Genomic DNA, 15,931 nt, shown 5'->3' with positions numbered 1-15,931 from the left:
GCCCACTCCTCCTCCCCACCGCCATCTGCCTGATGGATCGTGGAGGTCTCCATCGTGGAATATGCCTACTATGAACTATTCATACACTGTCATATTCATTGAATGTATTTTAACTCTAAATCTGTCCTTCTGTACACATGACATCTATTGTTCTGTCCATCCTGGAGAGGGATCCTCCTATGTTGCTCTCCTGAAGGTTTCTTCCCTTTTTTTCCCCCTGAATGGTTATTTGGGAGTTTTTCCTGGTCCGATGTGAGGTTTTGGGGCAGGGATGTCTATGTGTACAGATTGTAAAGCACTCCGAGACAAATTTGTAATTTGTGAAATTGGGCTATACAAATAAACTGAATTGAATTGAAATAGGACCTAGATGGTTGACAATTATCATGTTTTTCATAAAACTTTTTGAATATTATTTCAAATAAATAAATTGAAATAAATAAAAACAGTACATGCCTGCTGTTAATGGGGGTGGGGGGTGTACACCTAGCTCTGTCCCTATAAATAGAGACTAAAGAAAGAAGGGCTGGACACAATGTGAAAAAAAAAGGCATGAAACAAAGAACATAGGATTTTAAAAATATGTATATATATTTGATATGTAGTGATCAGGGTAAGTGGGAACAGGTGAGCAGGAGGGGAGGCGGCTGCAGGACTAACGAGGGACAGGTGGAACTAATCAGGGCGGAGCAGGCAATCCAAGCAGGTGGTAAAACACAACGACAGGAAGGGGGCGATCTGAAAGAAAAGGAGGAAGAGAAAACAACAGGAAGCACTAAACATGGATTTATGAATGAAACAAGGAAAAAGATGATAAAAACATCCTATATGCATGTTTACATGTTCCTACTGAAAGCCCACGTCGCCTCTAAAGCCTTCCATCAAAATCCTTAACTTTACTTTCTATATAGACAGATACAATCTGAGTAAAGTAAAGGTGTTGCGTCAGAATTATGACAATTATCACATGAAAGACGACAAAGACTGAACACCGATGAGAAGCTGCACACACAGGCGGACCAGGAAGTAACAACTGGACAAAGATTATTTTTTTTGGCAAACTACTACTGTCAATACTATCCAACTAAAGACGAGAAAAAAAAACTAGAACATGAGTTGATGAGTACACCCTTCTTTTCTTCAGCGATTTAATCAAATTAATGAAAAAGAAAGAAATGGTAAGACATTTAAAATAAGAGCGTTGATCTGAGAGTCTATTTGCATATTTGGAGATCTTTCTAGTCACTATAATCGATGAGGGGAGAGCTGTTTTAACACAGTAATAAAGTATGTAAGTAACAGTAGAAATACATGAGCTGCGTATGAAGCTAAACCAGTGGTGTATAGTAACGAAGTAGAAGTACTTCGTTACTTTACTTAAGTAGTTTTTTTGTGTATCTGTACTTTATTTTACTACTTATATTTCTGTTTACTTTTACTTTTACTTCACTACATTTTGCAATGAAAACTTGTACTTTTACTCCGATACATTTCCCCTGAAACATTATCGTTACTCGTTACTACGGAAGAAAATAATCATGAGAAACATCGCGGACTGTTGTGGAACACGCCGCAGCGCACCTGAACGCAGCACATCGGGGACTGTTGTGGAACACACCGCAGCGCACCTGAACGCAGCACGAGCACCAGGTTGGGGGTCAGGGGTCCTTGCCGCGTGTTTTCTCTTCCCAGTGATGCCCAGGATGCGAGCGAGCGGCTACAGATACGACTCGTTTCATGTGGAGCAGCAATGGAAGCTACTCGAACAACCACGGGGACCAAGATCAATGTCCGTGGCCATATTTGGGCGAACTCTTTTCTTTGGTCGGAGTGAAAGTTTCTTCCTACCGGATGAAGTGCCTCTTATGCCGACCGAAAGCTACGGAGATATTGGCCTTCAAAAACACACCATCCAACCTCAGGAAACACATTGAGGTAAATTAAGATTAATCCCATGAGCCGCAACGTTAATGTTTAGTCATCATAAACCTGTTAAGATATCTAGCAGTGTTGTCCTCAGGATTGGAGTAAGTTATATCTTTGGCAGGAGGGGGGGAGGCAGGTGTCTGATTGTCCTACACATGTCGTACGTTAGGCTAACGTTCGCTAGCTATCGTCAATTAAATGAGACAATTAGCGTGAGTGGAGTAGACGGATCTCTAGCGAGTTAATGAGCTGAAGTGTTGACAGTTGTGAGAATTTGTTGATTTGAGTCGTCTTAGCTAAAATATAATGCTAATCATTACAGCATTATTATAATTATTTGTATTAATATTATAAGAGTGACGGTCCAGTAATGGCGACGATATTGATTTGGGACTGTTGTTGTGTTTAACTACAGAGATACAAGTACATATTCACAAATCAACTCTGGATGCACGGACAGTGCATGAAACTAAATGTATAAACCTCAAATTAAAACAAACTATTTTGTACAAAACTTTAGGTTGGGGTCATGACATGTTAGGAAGTGTTATTAATTCTATCATGTCTGTAATACTCTCACTTTATTTCAGGAATGGACTACATCAAGCAGCACATGGAATAACCCTCCCTGCAGCTATGTGATGCCACCAGGTCCAGTTCATCTGATGAAGAGGACTTCTTCTTCGTCATCTCAAGCCATGACAGCAGCAAACAGCTGGATGGAGACGTGGATCACGTTGACTTGATGAAATGCTTCCCAACTGTGTGCTGCTGTCTGTGAAGCTAGACACACTCTACCTGCATCAGGGCCTGTGAAGCTACACACTCTACCTGCACCATCAGGGCCTGTGAAGCTAGACACACTCTACCTGCACCATCAGGGCCTGTGAAGCTAGACACACTCTACCTGCACCATCAGGGCCTGTGAAGCTAGACACACTCTACCTGCACCAGGGCCTGTGAAGCTAGACACACTCTACCTGCACCATCAGGGCCTGTGAAGCTAGACACACTCTACCTGCATCAGGGCCTGTGAAGCTAGACACACTCTACCTGCACCAGGGCCTGTGAAGCTAGACACACTCTACCTGCACCATCAGGGCCTGTGAAGCTAGACACACTCTACCTGCATCAGGGTCTGTGAAGCTAGACACACTCTACCTGCACCAGGGCCTGTGAAGCTAGACACACTCTACCTGCATCAGGGCCTGTGAAGCCAGACACACTCTACCTGCATCAGGGCCTGTGAAGCTAGACACACTCTACCTGCATCAGGGCCTGTGAAGCTAGACACACTCTACCTGCATCAGGGCCTGTGAAGCTAGACACACTCTACCTGCATCAGGGTCTGTGAAGCTAGACACACTCTACCTGCACCATCAGGGCCTGTGAAGCTAGACACACTCTACCTGCACCATCAGGGCCTGAGAAGCTAGACACACTCTACCTGCACCATCAGGGCCTGTGAAGATAGACACACTCTACCTGCATCAGGGCCTGTGAAGCTAGACACACTCTACCTGCACCATCAGGGCCTGTGAAGCTAGACACACTCTACCTGCATCAGGGTCTGTGAAGCTAGACACACTCTACCTGCATCAGGGCCTGTGAAGCTAGACACACTCTACCTGCACCAGGGCCTGTGAAGCTAGACACACTCTACCTGCACCAGGGCCTGTGAAGCTAGACACACTCTACCTGCACCAGGGCCTGTGAAGCTAGACACACTCTACCTGCATCAGGGCCTGTGAAGCTAGACACACTCTACCTGCACCATCAGGGCCTGTGAAGCTAGACACACTCTACCTGCATCAGGGCCTGTGAAGCTAGACACACTCTACCTGCATCAGGGCCTGTGAAGCTAGACACACTCTACCTGCACCACCAGGGCCTGTGAAGCTAGACACACTCTACCTGCACCACCAGGGCCTGTGAAGCTAGACACACTCTACCTGCATCAGGGCCTGTGAAGCTAGACACACTCTACCTGCATCAGGGCCTGTGAAGCTAGACACACTCTACCTGCATCAGGGCCTGTGAAGCTAGACACACTCTACCTGCATCACTGTCTGTGAAGCTAGACACACTCTACCTGCACCATGTGAACGGCTCTTCAGCATCGCAGGACTCGTCTTCAGCCCCAGAAGAGCGACACTGACATCTGTCCATTTTGAAAATCAACTTCTTTTGAAGATGAACAAGAATTTGTTCACTTTAAAGTGATAATTCTGGTTGTTACTTTTGGTTCTGCTTTTTTCTGTGTTAAACGTGTTTTTATATTTTAGTAATTTCATAGTATTCATATATTGCTAAATTAATCCGAGCTCATACTCCTTGTTCATGGCGGCCACAGCACCCAAACAAATAAACTTCATAATTCTCACAATTCTGACCCTTTAATTTTTATTAACAGCATTTACTTTTACTTTTACTTTCAATACTTAAGTACATTTAATATCAGAAAATTACTTTTGATACTTAAGTACAAAAAAAATCAGATACTTTAATACTTTTACTCAAGTAGTATTCTCATGGGTGACTTTTACTTTTACTTGAGTAATTTTCCAGTCAAGTATCTTTACTTTTACTCAAGTATGACTTTTGGGTACTTTATACACCACTGAGCTAAACTAAAGTTGAAGTGGAAAGACCCCTCTCGTGTTTACTCTAAGTATAGAGAACACAATCAGCTGACTGAGGGCTTCACTAACCGACCGACCGGGTTTGTCCACGAACCTCAGAGCCGATCATCCTGCAGCTGTTAGAATTGTTCTTTTTTTCCATGCTGATGTCAGCTGAGTGTCTGAGTGGCATTAACCACCCACCTCCACCAGATGCCCAATGGAGCCCTCCAGTAAGCCCAGCAGGAAGGAGCCTCCAGGGTGGATTTGGACCAGATATCCGTGAATGTTTGGCTCGAGTTCTTCGTGAGCACTAAACAGGAAGTCGCTGTCACATCACCGGCTGTCGCAAACGTTTAGCCACGTCTGTCCGTCACTCATTCACCACCACCGATGTCTGCACTCCTTTGGAGGGATATCCATGTGCACCCCCGTAAAATATTGACGTCACAATGGGGTCCAATTGCCGAAGACTCCTCGCATATCTCTTCAACTCACGAGCGCATTAATAAAGCTAATTAATTTTGAATGGCTCTTTAAGCTCTTCTTTCAATTAGCTTTTTACTGATAAAATTCCTCAATGCAACTACTATTATTTTAATGTTGCGAGCAAGTCTGCAGGAATGATAATGAGCAACAATGCAATAAAAAAAAATAGTGTTCCTACGCTGAAACACGTCATTTTAAGCCCTCTCTGCCCACACGTGTGTTATGCTAATTTCCTTTGTCTTCGTTTACCTGTGGATGAGAGCAATAATGTTCATAGAATATGAAATATCGTCTCATACCGACATATTTCCACGCGAGAAAAAAATCAGTTTAAGTCCTCCCCCTCCCCCACAAAAGTAACAATCAACTTCCAGATCCATTAGCATTCAGTGCCAAATCTCACACAGTATGCACTAAGCCCAAGATGCATATCATTGAGGGGGATAATTGTTGCCTTGCGATGGTTTGAAGTTGCTCGCTGACTGACTGCCACTGATACACACACATACATGAACAGTAATTACTAACAAGCACATAAAGACACATAAAGAGTGAGTGACACTGATCATTAACACGCGTGCAACGCACGCTCTCCTCTTTCTCGTGCCTTCCAGAGGGGGCCCGTGCACACCCCCCAGTCAGAATAATCCGTCTCCATCATGTCGACGCGGCGCTCCTCCGTCTCCGAGATTGTCACGCTCACTAATTACTCTTTAAGATAATCAGCCTGTGTGGCTGGAGATGCAGCTCCCCTCCGTGGCTCCGTCTTCTCGGGGAATGAGAGGCCTAATCTGTGGCCAGATCACAGCCACTGGGAGCAGGAGGAGGAGGGACGGGAGGCTGATGCAGGGAGGCGGGTGGAAATGAGAAGGAATTTGGGCATCTTAACAAACTCTTAATTACGTTCTCTATCCTCCGCTGGTGGCGGGCGTAAATGGCGGTCCCCGGGGAGTCTCTGATCCACTTTCTGATCTGCAGAATTCACAGCCGAGCTGCTGATCAAAAAGATGGAGCGGCCTAGATGCTTCAAACACATGGGAACTGTTTTTTTTCTTTTTCTTCCAGCGTGGGACTCGTGGCTTGCCATTGAGCGGAAGTTTGAATTGTTGAAATTCATGCTCAAAAAAGAAGGAGAAGAGAGGAAAAAAAAGCTCAACTCCCTTTTAAAGACGAGGGGGAGGAAGAGGATTTGAAGAGAAACCGGGAGCGTTCAGCGCTCCGTGAATTGATAATGAGCGTTCACGCAACGAGCTGAAGGCGCTTGTCCCGTATATGAGGCTGAATTCATTGGAGATGACCTCCACCCACATTCTCGCTGTTCTAATACACCAGGCGCAGCTTTGATGTTCGCCATCAGCTGGATCCCTGGGGAGGCTGCGCGCTGCAGCGCTCCGACGGGAAGTCCCATCGGACCGTCCCCGCGTCTCTCTGGGAGCTGCACGGCGTCGGGAGGCCTCTGATAGCAGATCTCCACGCTGTACAGCGTGTCCGCTGACCTCCAGCGTTACACTCCACATCCTCTGGATCAGCGGTCCCCAACCTTTTTTGAGCCACGGACCGGTTCCGTGTCAGAAATTATTTTCACGGACCGGCAATATAAATGACGTAATAAATATGACGTCATACAATTATACGAAGGGCATAAAGTGCCAAAACTACAACTCATCATTACGCCGAATTAGTGTGAGCCGTGCGCTTGTTGACCTGCAACGAGCCGCTAATGGAGACGGCGACACAGATGTGTGTTTGGTCCGCTGCTCCTAACCGAGTTCTGGTCGCTGTCATTAGAACACCGGCAGAGTTGTTGTGTGAAATGTCCCTTAAGGCCACCGTCATTTGCATCTCGAACACATTTTCTTCTGCTCGGACGGGCTCGATTCACCGGGTGGGTTTGTTTACGAATGGGTTGCAGGTCTATTCTTTTGCAGCCGGGTCTTTTGTGGTTGGAGTACCGCTCAAACTCTTTTAAAAGCCTCTTCCACCGGTCAACGTCTGAAACATGTAGAATATTCCGCTGTTCACTCGCCCACACAGCAGCGACTTTATCGGCCAACTTGAAAACAGTTGTCATTTCCCTGAAGTGACAGAATTCATTGAGCAGGTTGAATATGTTTTAAGATTCTTTGTCACTGAAATGTGCCGCCAGCAGAGGGTTCGGCGCATGAGACTCGCCTGCAGCGAGAAACCCGAACTTTAAGACTCCTGAATGCGGCTCAGACGTACACACGGGTGGATCCGGTCCTTTTTCAAAATAATATATTTTTCCGACCGATTAAAAAAAAAAAAATCCAACTTTTTTTATTCACTTTTTTTCCGCGGCCCGGTTCCAACCAAGCCGCGGACCGGTACCGGGCCGCGGCCCGGGGGTTGGCGACCCCTGCTCTGGATGACACGTTGAACATGAAGGGCGGAGAGGAAAAAATGCATGAATTGCGTGTGGGTTTTCTTTATTGAATAAGTGTGCTTTAAAAAGGTATTAAATAATTATCGTCGTCTTTCGGCTCATTGAATCTTTCCTGCCGTGACGATGTGAGACATTTTGGATTAAATGGAAGGTGCCCGTTGAGATTGCGGTAAGTCTCTAGTTGGCTTCACAATGAACTACAACCGCTGCCACTGGAAAGACTCGCACATGTTCTCCAAGGAGACATGAACGGGTTATTTTCTGTCTGGAACCCTTTTATGGATTTTATTGGCGAGGAATATGCCGAAACCATAAGAAGAGGCTTTGCAATCTTGGGAGCCAAGTGACTCTGTGAAGGAATGGTTATAGTAGGTTCAACAGAAAGTCTCTACATCTTCCGCCGGAAACTAAAAACACATCTTGTCCGACTATATCTGGATTAAAACACAGATTAGCACTTCAGTGGCACTTAAATGGCTCTTATTATGGTACTTTTGTAGTTTGACTATCTTGAAGAAATGTTACTTTCTGTATTCTTGTTGTTCTGAGTTTGTACTCTTGGTTGAATGCACTCATTGTAAGTCGCTTTGGATAAAAGCGTCTGCTAAATGACATGTCATGTAATATGAAGGATGATGATTTATGTATTTTTTTTTTTTGGTTGTCTGGTGTAACTTGTAAAAACTTGAATTAAAATGATTGAAAGAAAGATTTCGGTAAGTAAAGCCCTGGAACACAGTTTGACCACCGTTAGAAAATAATATGCACAAGATATGTTAAACTGTAAAAACAACCAAAGCCACAATACCTCTGCTTAATGAGCCGAGCATAAACAATGGTTCATTATTTGATGCCAGCCCACCTTGTTCGGAGAAGGCCATTGCATGACGTGCCCTGATGAAGACGAGGAGACGTGGTCTTCGCCTCCATCTTGACCTTTAGCTACTTTCCTGCACGTGACATTTTGGGACAGATTGTGGATGTTGGTCCTGAAATTTGATTGGTGAAACATCGGTGTGGGCGGGGCCTAGGACGTGTCGGTTGCAGTATATCGCTTCAATTTCGACAACCTAACATTGTGACCATATTACCATAATCTTGCAAGTGAGTTTGCATTAATATGCAGAAACGGTGAATCCTGAATGCGTCGAAGAAGATAGAAATCAACAGCATGAGTAACAGCATGAATGTCAGGACGGCTGTCGTAGCCAGAGAGAGGAGAGAGGAGAGAGGAGAGAGGAGAGGACCCAAACTAAACAGTACAAACCAACACTGGGGAATGCGACCAACAGGGTTTAAATACAGGTGCAGGTGATTGGGCACAGGGGAACGAGACACAGGTGGACCCAATGAGGGCGGGGCTTGCAATCACACAGGCGGAAACAATCAGGGACAGGGCAGACAATCACAGGGACAGGAAGTGCAGGGAAACAGAGACAGGGACTTCAAAATAAGACATGAAAACACTGATCATGACAATGAAATCAAGAGTATAAAATAAATAGATCAGACGATGAGGAATTCCAGACATGGTTGGGCATGTTGTCTTCTCTGACTCACCTACTCGTGAACTCTGCTCCATCCTTCGCCTCTCCTGTCCCCATGTGACCACCCACAGCATCCGAGGCCTTCTGAGTCGGCGTAAGGATCTCCGCGACTGTGATGTCGTCGGCTCATCCCACAGCGATAACAGCGGGAGGCAGACGATGCGACGCAAACGCAACATTATCCGTCTTTAAGTCGCGTTCCCACAGCTAAATGGGATGGATTTAGTGTCGGTGCATTAATAATACAGACTTCTTTCACAGAATTTATTTGTCTACAATAATTACGGAATGCTAAAAAAAAACCGGTTAATCCAAAAAATAATTAGCTATTTATCTAAAAAAAAAAAAATTTAATAATTGGATTGCATGATCTCAAAAGAGATTGATTACTGAGCAGTTTCCTGGGATTTAGTGGGTTTGAGAACCGGCACATTACACCGCACACCAGAGCTTTGCATATCAGCCCCAAACCTTTTGTCAGATCACAGGACCCCAACGCCTGTGAACTACAGCTGCACAGGAACACGAGGCGTTCGGGAGAGAGAGAGAGAGAGAGAGAATTAAGGTGCTCCTGCTGTAAATATATATGAGGGAGGGAGAGAGGGAGAAAGAGAAGGGGGTGTAGTTTTTTAAGTTGCTGTCACCGTGTCTGTCAGAACAGATCCGTCACCGCTCTGACACGTCGGGCTTCACATTTGCATGGCGTGCAGCCGGAGACGTCCTGATTATGCATTCTGCCTCTTGTGCACTAACCTCGCTCTCTCTACCCGGTGAACTAACTAGCATCCGAGAGGCATATTTTATACAACGGCATGAGCTGGGGATGACGGAGAGCTGTTGGTGGTTTCTGACATTGTGTGTCGGTGTGTGTGTGTGTGTGTGTGTGTGTGTGTGTGTGTGCAGCGCTGGCTGCCGCCATCTTCCCAGGTGTACAAGGATCAGCCATCTTGTCAGGTGAGCTGTTGTTAACTAACCGAGTATTACTTTAACTCACACACACACAGATGGGTCCTCATCGCCCCCTCACCTCCATTGCTGTGTGTGTGTGTGTGTGTGTGTGGGGCACAGTATGGCGGTGCAGATGCAAGTCAGTCCCTCAGTGAGGAAGCCTCCGCTGGGACAGACACAGCTGCGGCGTGGCATCGGGTTGCTAACGAGCCTTATCACACAGGCGCTAGACTAGGCACACACACACACACACCAAAACACACACACGCACACACACACACGCTTAGACAGTCCCAAAACAAAGATATAGGGTAATACAGTGTTGTGTTAAACACTTCATCAAACACACTCTGATAAACACACATGTGCACACACACACAATGAGAAAAAAGGCATTTGAATAATCTGAAAAACATTTACACACACACACACACACACACACAGCAACATACATACACGTAGGCTCAAATACAGATGCTCCCTCATATACAAACTACACACACACGTTATCTATAGGAAGATATACATAACCACACAGGCCTCAAACACACTTTCATGTACACACACACACACACACACACCCACACATGCAGCTAATGATACATCTTGATATATTTCCATACTGATATTAATTGTATGACTTGTGAGCTCCTATGTTGATGGGGAAAACCTCGCCACTGGGGATTTTCATGTTCTTATTTGTGTAGTCCGGGACATAATTTAAATTGGTAACGGTACAACTGCGCTCATCACGCTAATTAAGAACTAGGAACGAGGGCTCATCGCTCATAAGAAAGTGTGAACAAGCCTGAGTTAGATTAGTCAATGTATTTATTAAACAGTAAAATCACAACCCAAACTTTCTGTTGTCATCATCAATCAGTTTGCAGACAGTTCTACTTTGACCGTTCAGCCTCTCTTGTAGTTTTATCTCCTAATAAAGTGGCAATGATCAGAAGACTTATGTGGTTATTACCACCTAATGTTTACAGATTTACAGATTCATAAAAGGGCTTCTACACTACACTTATAATACCATAACTGCTTAACATGTTGGGGTGGACAAGACTCACTTTTTAAGTCCATTCTTCATCTATGTTTACACTTAATTGACCCGATACTTTAATTCAGATTCTCCATATTGCAGTTTTATTCTTGCTATTTCTCTCTACTCCCTACATTATATCTGACACCTCTTATATGTCTCCTCCTCCAGGAAGCAGGACCCCTCCAATGCACTTTCAGGCCTTTACGGTTGTTCCTTATTCAAATATTGGGCCTAACGACAGAGATGGTTGTATTCTGTTGGACCCCGAGGGAACTTTTGAATTTTTGGTCAATCAGTCAAATTCCCTTGTTCATGTGGGTCTAACAAAACATGTTTGTGTGTGTCTTGCTTTAAGAGTTCATATAAGACTTAATAATACAAATAACAGACGCAGAAAGAAAAAAATCTAAATTCTCATTTTGTTTTTATTTCTTTATTTTTACGGTCACCAGATGAGCAGATACATCATTTTAGAAAAGAAATTGATATTTGCAAAAAAATTATAATACAATTTTTTTCAATATAGATTATGTACAGAATGAAATGAAGTCAAACTGAAATATCATTCCGCTTTCTTTTTGTCATCAAGGAGACGAAGCAGAGAGAGAGGGGAGGGGGGGGGGGGGGGGTCCGAGCGGTCCTCCGTAGAACCCGTCTCCCCTAACCAATAAATATAAACTGTATATATTATGTATGCCGCACTCATCCAGGCATGGACAACACCGGGGCGTGTTAGTTCTCAACAATATTCCCGTAATCATTTCTTGTACATCACTGTGCTACACACACACACGCACACACACACACACACGCTCGCACACCCACGAGAAGCTTGACACACAAGTGCACACAGTCCAGAGAACAAATTACAATTGGGTCACAACAATGGGCCATCTTAACTCGGGGGAGGGGGGGAAGAAAAGAAGAAATCTTAAAGAAATGTGTATGGAAATACCCGTCATTGTCCTTGATCGGGAGGGAGAAGTGGCTTGTTGGTCAAAGCTCGCCGGAGTTGGCTGAGTAGCACTTGACATTTGGCCCGATTCAAACAGCCAATTCAACAGAAAGCTACCGAGCTGGAAAATCTCCCTCAGTCTCACGGATGCTGCCTCCTCATGTCGCTCCCTCCCTCCCCTTCAGTCTCTCTGCATCTACCTTTCTTCTCTCTCTCTTGTTCCTATTTTCTCCATCTTGAAGTGGGACAGGTGCCAGGACGAGGGTATGGCGAATGCCCCCTCCGCCTCCCCTTTCCCCCTGTTTTCCCTGTGGGAATGAACACAAATAAAAAATGTACACAAAAAGCTTTTATCCCTCTTTTATCTCTAACCCTAACCCTAACCCACAACCACGGAACGAGCACGAGGAACGGACGACGGCAAAGTGAAGCCGCGGTCGGGTTTGGGGCGGGGGAACGCTTGTCAAAGGCGGGGGGGAAACGCTCGAAGGACTTGAAGGACACTACAAGTAAGCTCGCCGCTTTACCTCGTCGCCGGGCGGCGCCTCTCAACAAAAAACATCGCCCTCCTTGTTCTTGGCGGGAGAGAGAATTATGACTTTGTGCCGATGAGCGAATACACGCACTTGCATAAATCATCCATCTTGTTTGGCGGTTAATTACTCTTGTTTGCCCTCCGAGTGATCTCGGGATGGGGCGGCGTGATAGGAGGGAGCCTGGGAAGAGGAGATAGCGCCCAAGTAGTAATCCGCTGACGCCGTTCATCGGTTCGCAATTCGCAGGAGTGAAAGCGCAGAGCGGGCTTGAACCTGCGTGTTCGTGAATTAGACGAGGTGGACTAGGGGGTCCGAGAACCACGGCTCCGTCGACATCCGGGCCTGACCACAGCTGCTCGGTAAGCTTGTTCTCGGGTCAGCCGGTGGAGGAGCCACGCCGGGCGGGCCAATCAGAGAGCTCCTCGGGATGCACAGCAGGCTCTGATCGTTGCTTATTTCATTACGGGGAAAGCTACATAAATCCACAAAATGGAGTGGAAGAGGCAAGAGGGAATATTTGCATTTCTCCTTTCCTATCATCGCCCCTCAATGCCCCCCCCCCCCCCAACCACCACCACCCCCCCTCTTTCCAACAACACCCTTTTCAATCCCTCACCCATTTAGTGCAGAGTGACTTTAATCATCACTTTCGCCAAAACACATTAAGCCGTTGTGTCCGGAGTTGAGAATAGGGGGGGGGGGAGCTTGAAAAGTGGCGCATTAGATTTGCAATAGCGATGCATCACTCTGGCATTACTTTGGAGATTAGAGACGGGATGTTGCATTTCATTGGCGGGGGGCCTGATGGTTGCCTGATGTATGACTGTCCTCCTCCACTAAACCAAACAGGAAACACCACTGTCCACCCGGGAGAGAAGTCTTACTGACCATAGAGCTCCCTTCCTTTCTATCCCTCCATGCCTTTATTTGTGATTCCCTCTTCTTCCCCCCCCCCCCTCCTCATCCTTATACCTCAAAGCCTTCCTGCTTTTAAACCCCAATCTGAGCGCACCTCTACATTGAAAGATATTTATGTTCTCAAGTCAAAAACAACACCTCCTTTGCAGAAGGAGATAATACTGTAAAGTGGATTGCATACATTAAACTTAAGCCAACACACAACGCGACTTCACCTGGTCTTGTGTTACTGCATCTGTATGGATAGGATGGATGTAAAGTGCTTGAGAGCTTAGGACAGGCAGTACGGGATTGGGCAGAGACCTTAAACAATAAAACATGAAGGGCATGAACAAGGGGAGGCTTTAGGACGGGGCTCAGTGGGGGCAGGTTCAATATGGAGACAGGAGGCTTTAGAAACAGGGTGTGGGGGTGTATGGAGTCCCCAGGAAACCAAATGACAATACGTATTTTTGTTCTACAGTCTCAGAGAGAAACAGAATCACAGTCAGTCAGTCCAAGGGTACAGCCCACCAGCAGCCTGGCCCAGTGGGTGAGCTTTCCGGTCATGTGTCTATCCAAACCCTTGGGCCTGGGTTCACCCCGGCACCCAGCTCTGGTTGCTGTGTGCTGGCGGAGGGCAAGCAAACGCCCCCAAGCTCATGCCCATCCCCATGCCCATGCCTTGGGACAGAGAGCCGTCAAAGTTGAAGTCCATGCTCTCTGTGTCCATAAAGTCGTTGAGCAGGATGGAGTCCACGTCACAGTCCAGACCATTGGGGGCGTTCTCCATCTCCAGGTTTGCGGCCATTCGACTGTGGGAGTTGTGCTGTTGCCCCTGGTAACCAGCGTTCCCTTGCTGGTGGGTGTTGTGGTAGTAGCCGTGCCAGGAGTCAGTCATGCCCTGATGGTGAGCTCCGGGGTACGGCTGGTGACGGGGTTGAGGCGCGGACGCCAAGCGGCAGGGGTCCTGGGGAACGTCCATGACGCCGGCGGGGTTGGGCGGCAGAGACGGCGAGGTCGGGAGGTGTGGTCGGGGCCCGAAGTGGTTCGAGGCCTTGAGGCTGTAGGGCTGCAGGATGTCAGTGCTAACCCTCGGGGAGAGGGCCTGGGGGTGAGGCCCGCTGTGCAGAGGGCTATGCGGGTTGTGCATGTGACTCTGGCTGGCGTTGACTTTGTCACTGTGACTGTGCTCGTGACTCGAGCCGTAGTCGTGGGCAGGCAGGGGCTTGTGGCTGTGGCTGTAGTCGAGGCTGGCTTGGTGTTTGTGACCCTGATTGTGGTTCTGATGGCGTGTCGTTGTGTTCTGGTCGTGGACTGAGCCGTGGCCGTTGTGTAGGCTGGGATTGTGAGCGTGCTCTTGGCTGTGATTGTGGTTATGATTGTGGCTGCGATTCTGATTGTGGCTGTGCTGGCTGTGAATGCCATTGGTCCCCTGTGTCATAAGTGTGTGTGTTTCTCGTCCCTGGCCCAACGCCGTCTCTTTGTTGCAGTACGGAGGACCTCCAGTGAGCAGACTCTGCAGGGCGTTGTTCTCCGAGTAGCCCCTCATCGGGCGCTGGAAGCTGACTGGCTTGTTCTCCTGGATGGTCTCCATGAGAGTGTGATGCCGGAGCATACCCATGGAAGGCTGTCCGTACATGGGCCCGCAGTAGGAGACCTCCGCCTTGGGCGCAGGCACGTAGGGATAACCATTGCATTTGATTTGCTGTGGCTGGGGGTAGCCACCTTCCTCGAGACTGATGGCCCCCGCCAAGTCAGTCAGCTGGGGCAGCTCCACGGTCGGGCAGTGGCCTCCGGTGCCCAGGGCCGGGGAGCGTGTGCTGGAGGGGCTGGGGTACAGTCGAGGGGAGGCCGAACAGGACAGTCCACCTTCCTCCGGTTCGTCGGCCTCAGCCTCGGCGAGGACCGGGGACAGGCAGCCGCTCAGTGTGGAAGCAGAGGAGGAGGTGCGGGAATGGAGATCCGTCCAGGTGTCGTACTCCTCGCCCCCAATGCCCACACCTCCTTTCCCTGCTGGACTGCCATGCTCCGGGGAGTCTTGCATCGCGGGTCCGGCCCTCTGACCTTGTCCCCGTCCGAGGCCCATGGCCCCCGCTCTCTTTCGGCTGATGCGACCCTTGGTCTTCAGGTAGCGGTTGCCGGTGTCTATCGAGGCCGCCCGCCGTCTGGGTCCCTTCCCCATCTTCCCTCCTTCTGGGTTCAGCATCCACCACGAACTCTTCCCCGTGCCTTCATTTTGCACCCGGATGAAGCGGCTGTGCAGGGACAGATTGTGTCTGATTGAATTCTGGAGCGAGAGAGAAAGATGGGAAGTAGATGATGGAGAGAAAAAGACAGAGGAGGGAGGGAGAGAAGAAAAAGATAGATAAGCATTAACACCCCAAGGGAACGTTTAGGGTTAAGTAATCATTTCTTGAGAACACAAAGTAATTTCAAATTATGGCCAAACTATCAAGGCTGCACGGTGAGCGAGAAAAAGATGGATAAAGAAAGAGGGAGGCGACGGAGGGGAGAGCGAAGGACCAATCGATACCTCCCCTGACCAGCCTCTCCTCTC

The 15,931-nt window shown here is 47.5% G+C and overlaps 1 protein-coding gene across 1 annotated transcript in view; it reads right to left on the bottom strand.

Annotated features, from left to right (window-relative positions):
* Positions 1-11,390: 11,390 nt before the first annotated feature.
* The window catches only part of foxo6b (forkhead box O6 b), a 41,807-nt gene continuing 37,266 nt past the window's right edge, over positions 11,391-15,931 (bottom strand). Inside the window, exon 3 of the mRNA XM_056420618.1 lies at positions 11,391-15,661. Coding sequence (XP_056276593.1) covers positions 13,970-15,661 — 1,692 coding nt within the window. The 3' untranslated portion in view covers positions 11,391-13,969. The remainder of the gene's footprint in view (positions 15,662-15,931) is intronic.

Source organism: Pseudoliparis swirei, chromosome 1 (genome assembly GCF_029220125.1).
Source record: "Pseudoliparis swirei isolate HS2019 ecotype Mariana Trench chromosome 1, NWPU_hadal_v1, whole genome shotgun sequence".
Classification (NCBI taxonomy): domain Eukaryota; kingdom Metazoa; phylum Chordata; class Actinopteri; order Perciformes; family Liparidae; genus Pseudoliparis; species Pseudoliparis swirei.
The sequence above is the reverse complement of the archived record's forward strand: the minus strand, read 5'-3'. Positions and strand labels throughout refer to the sequence as shown.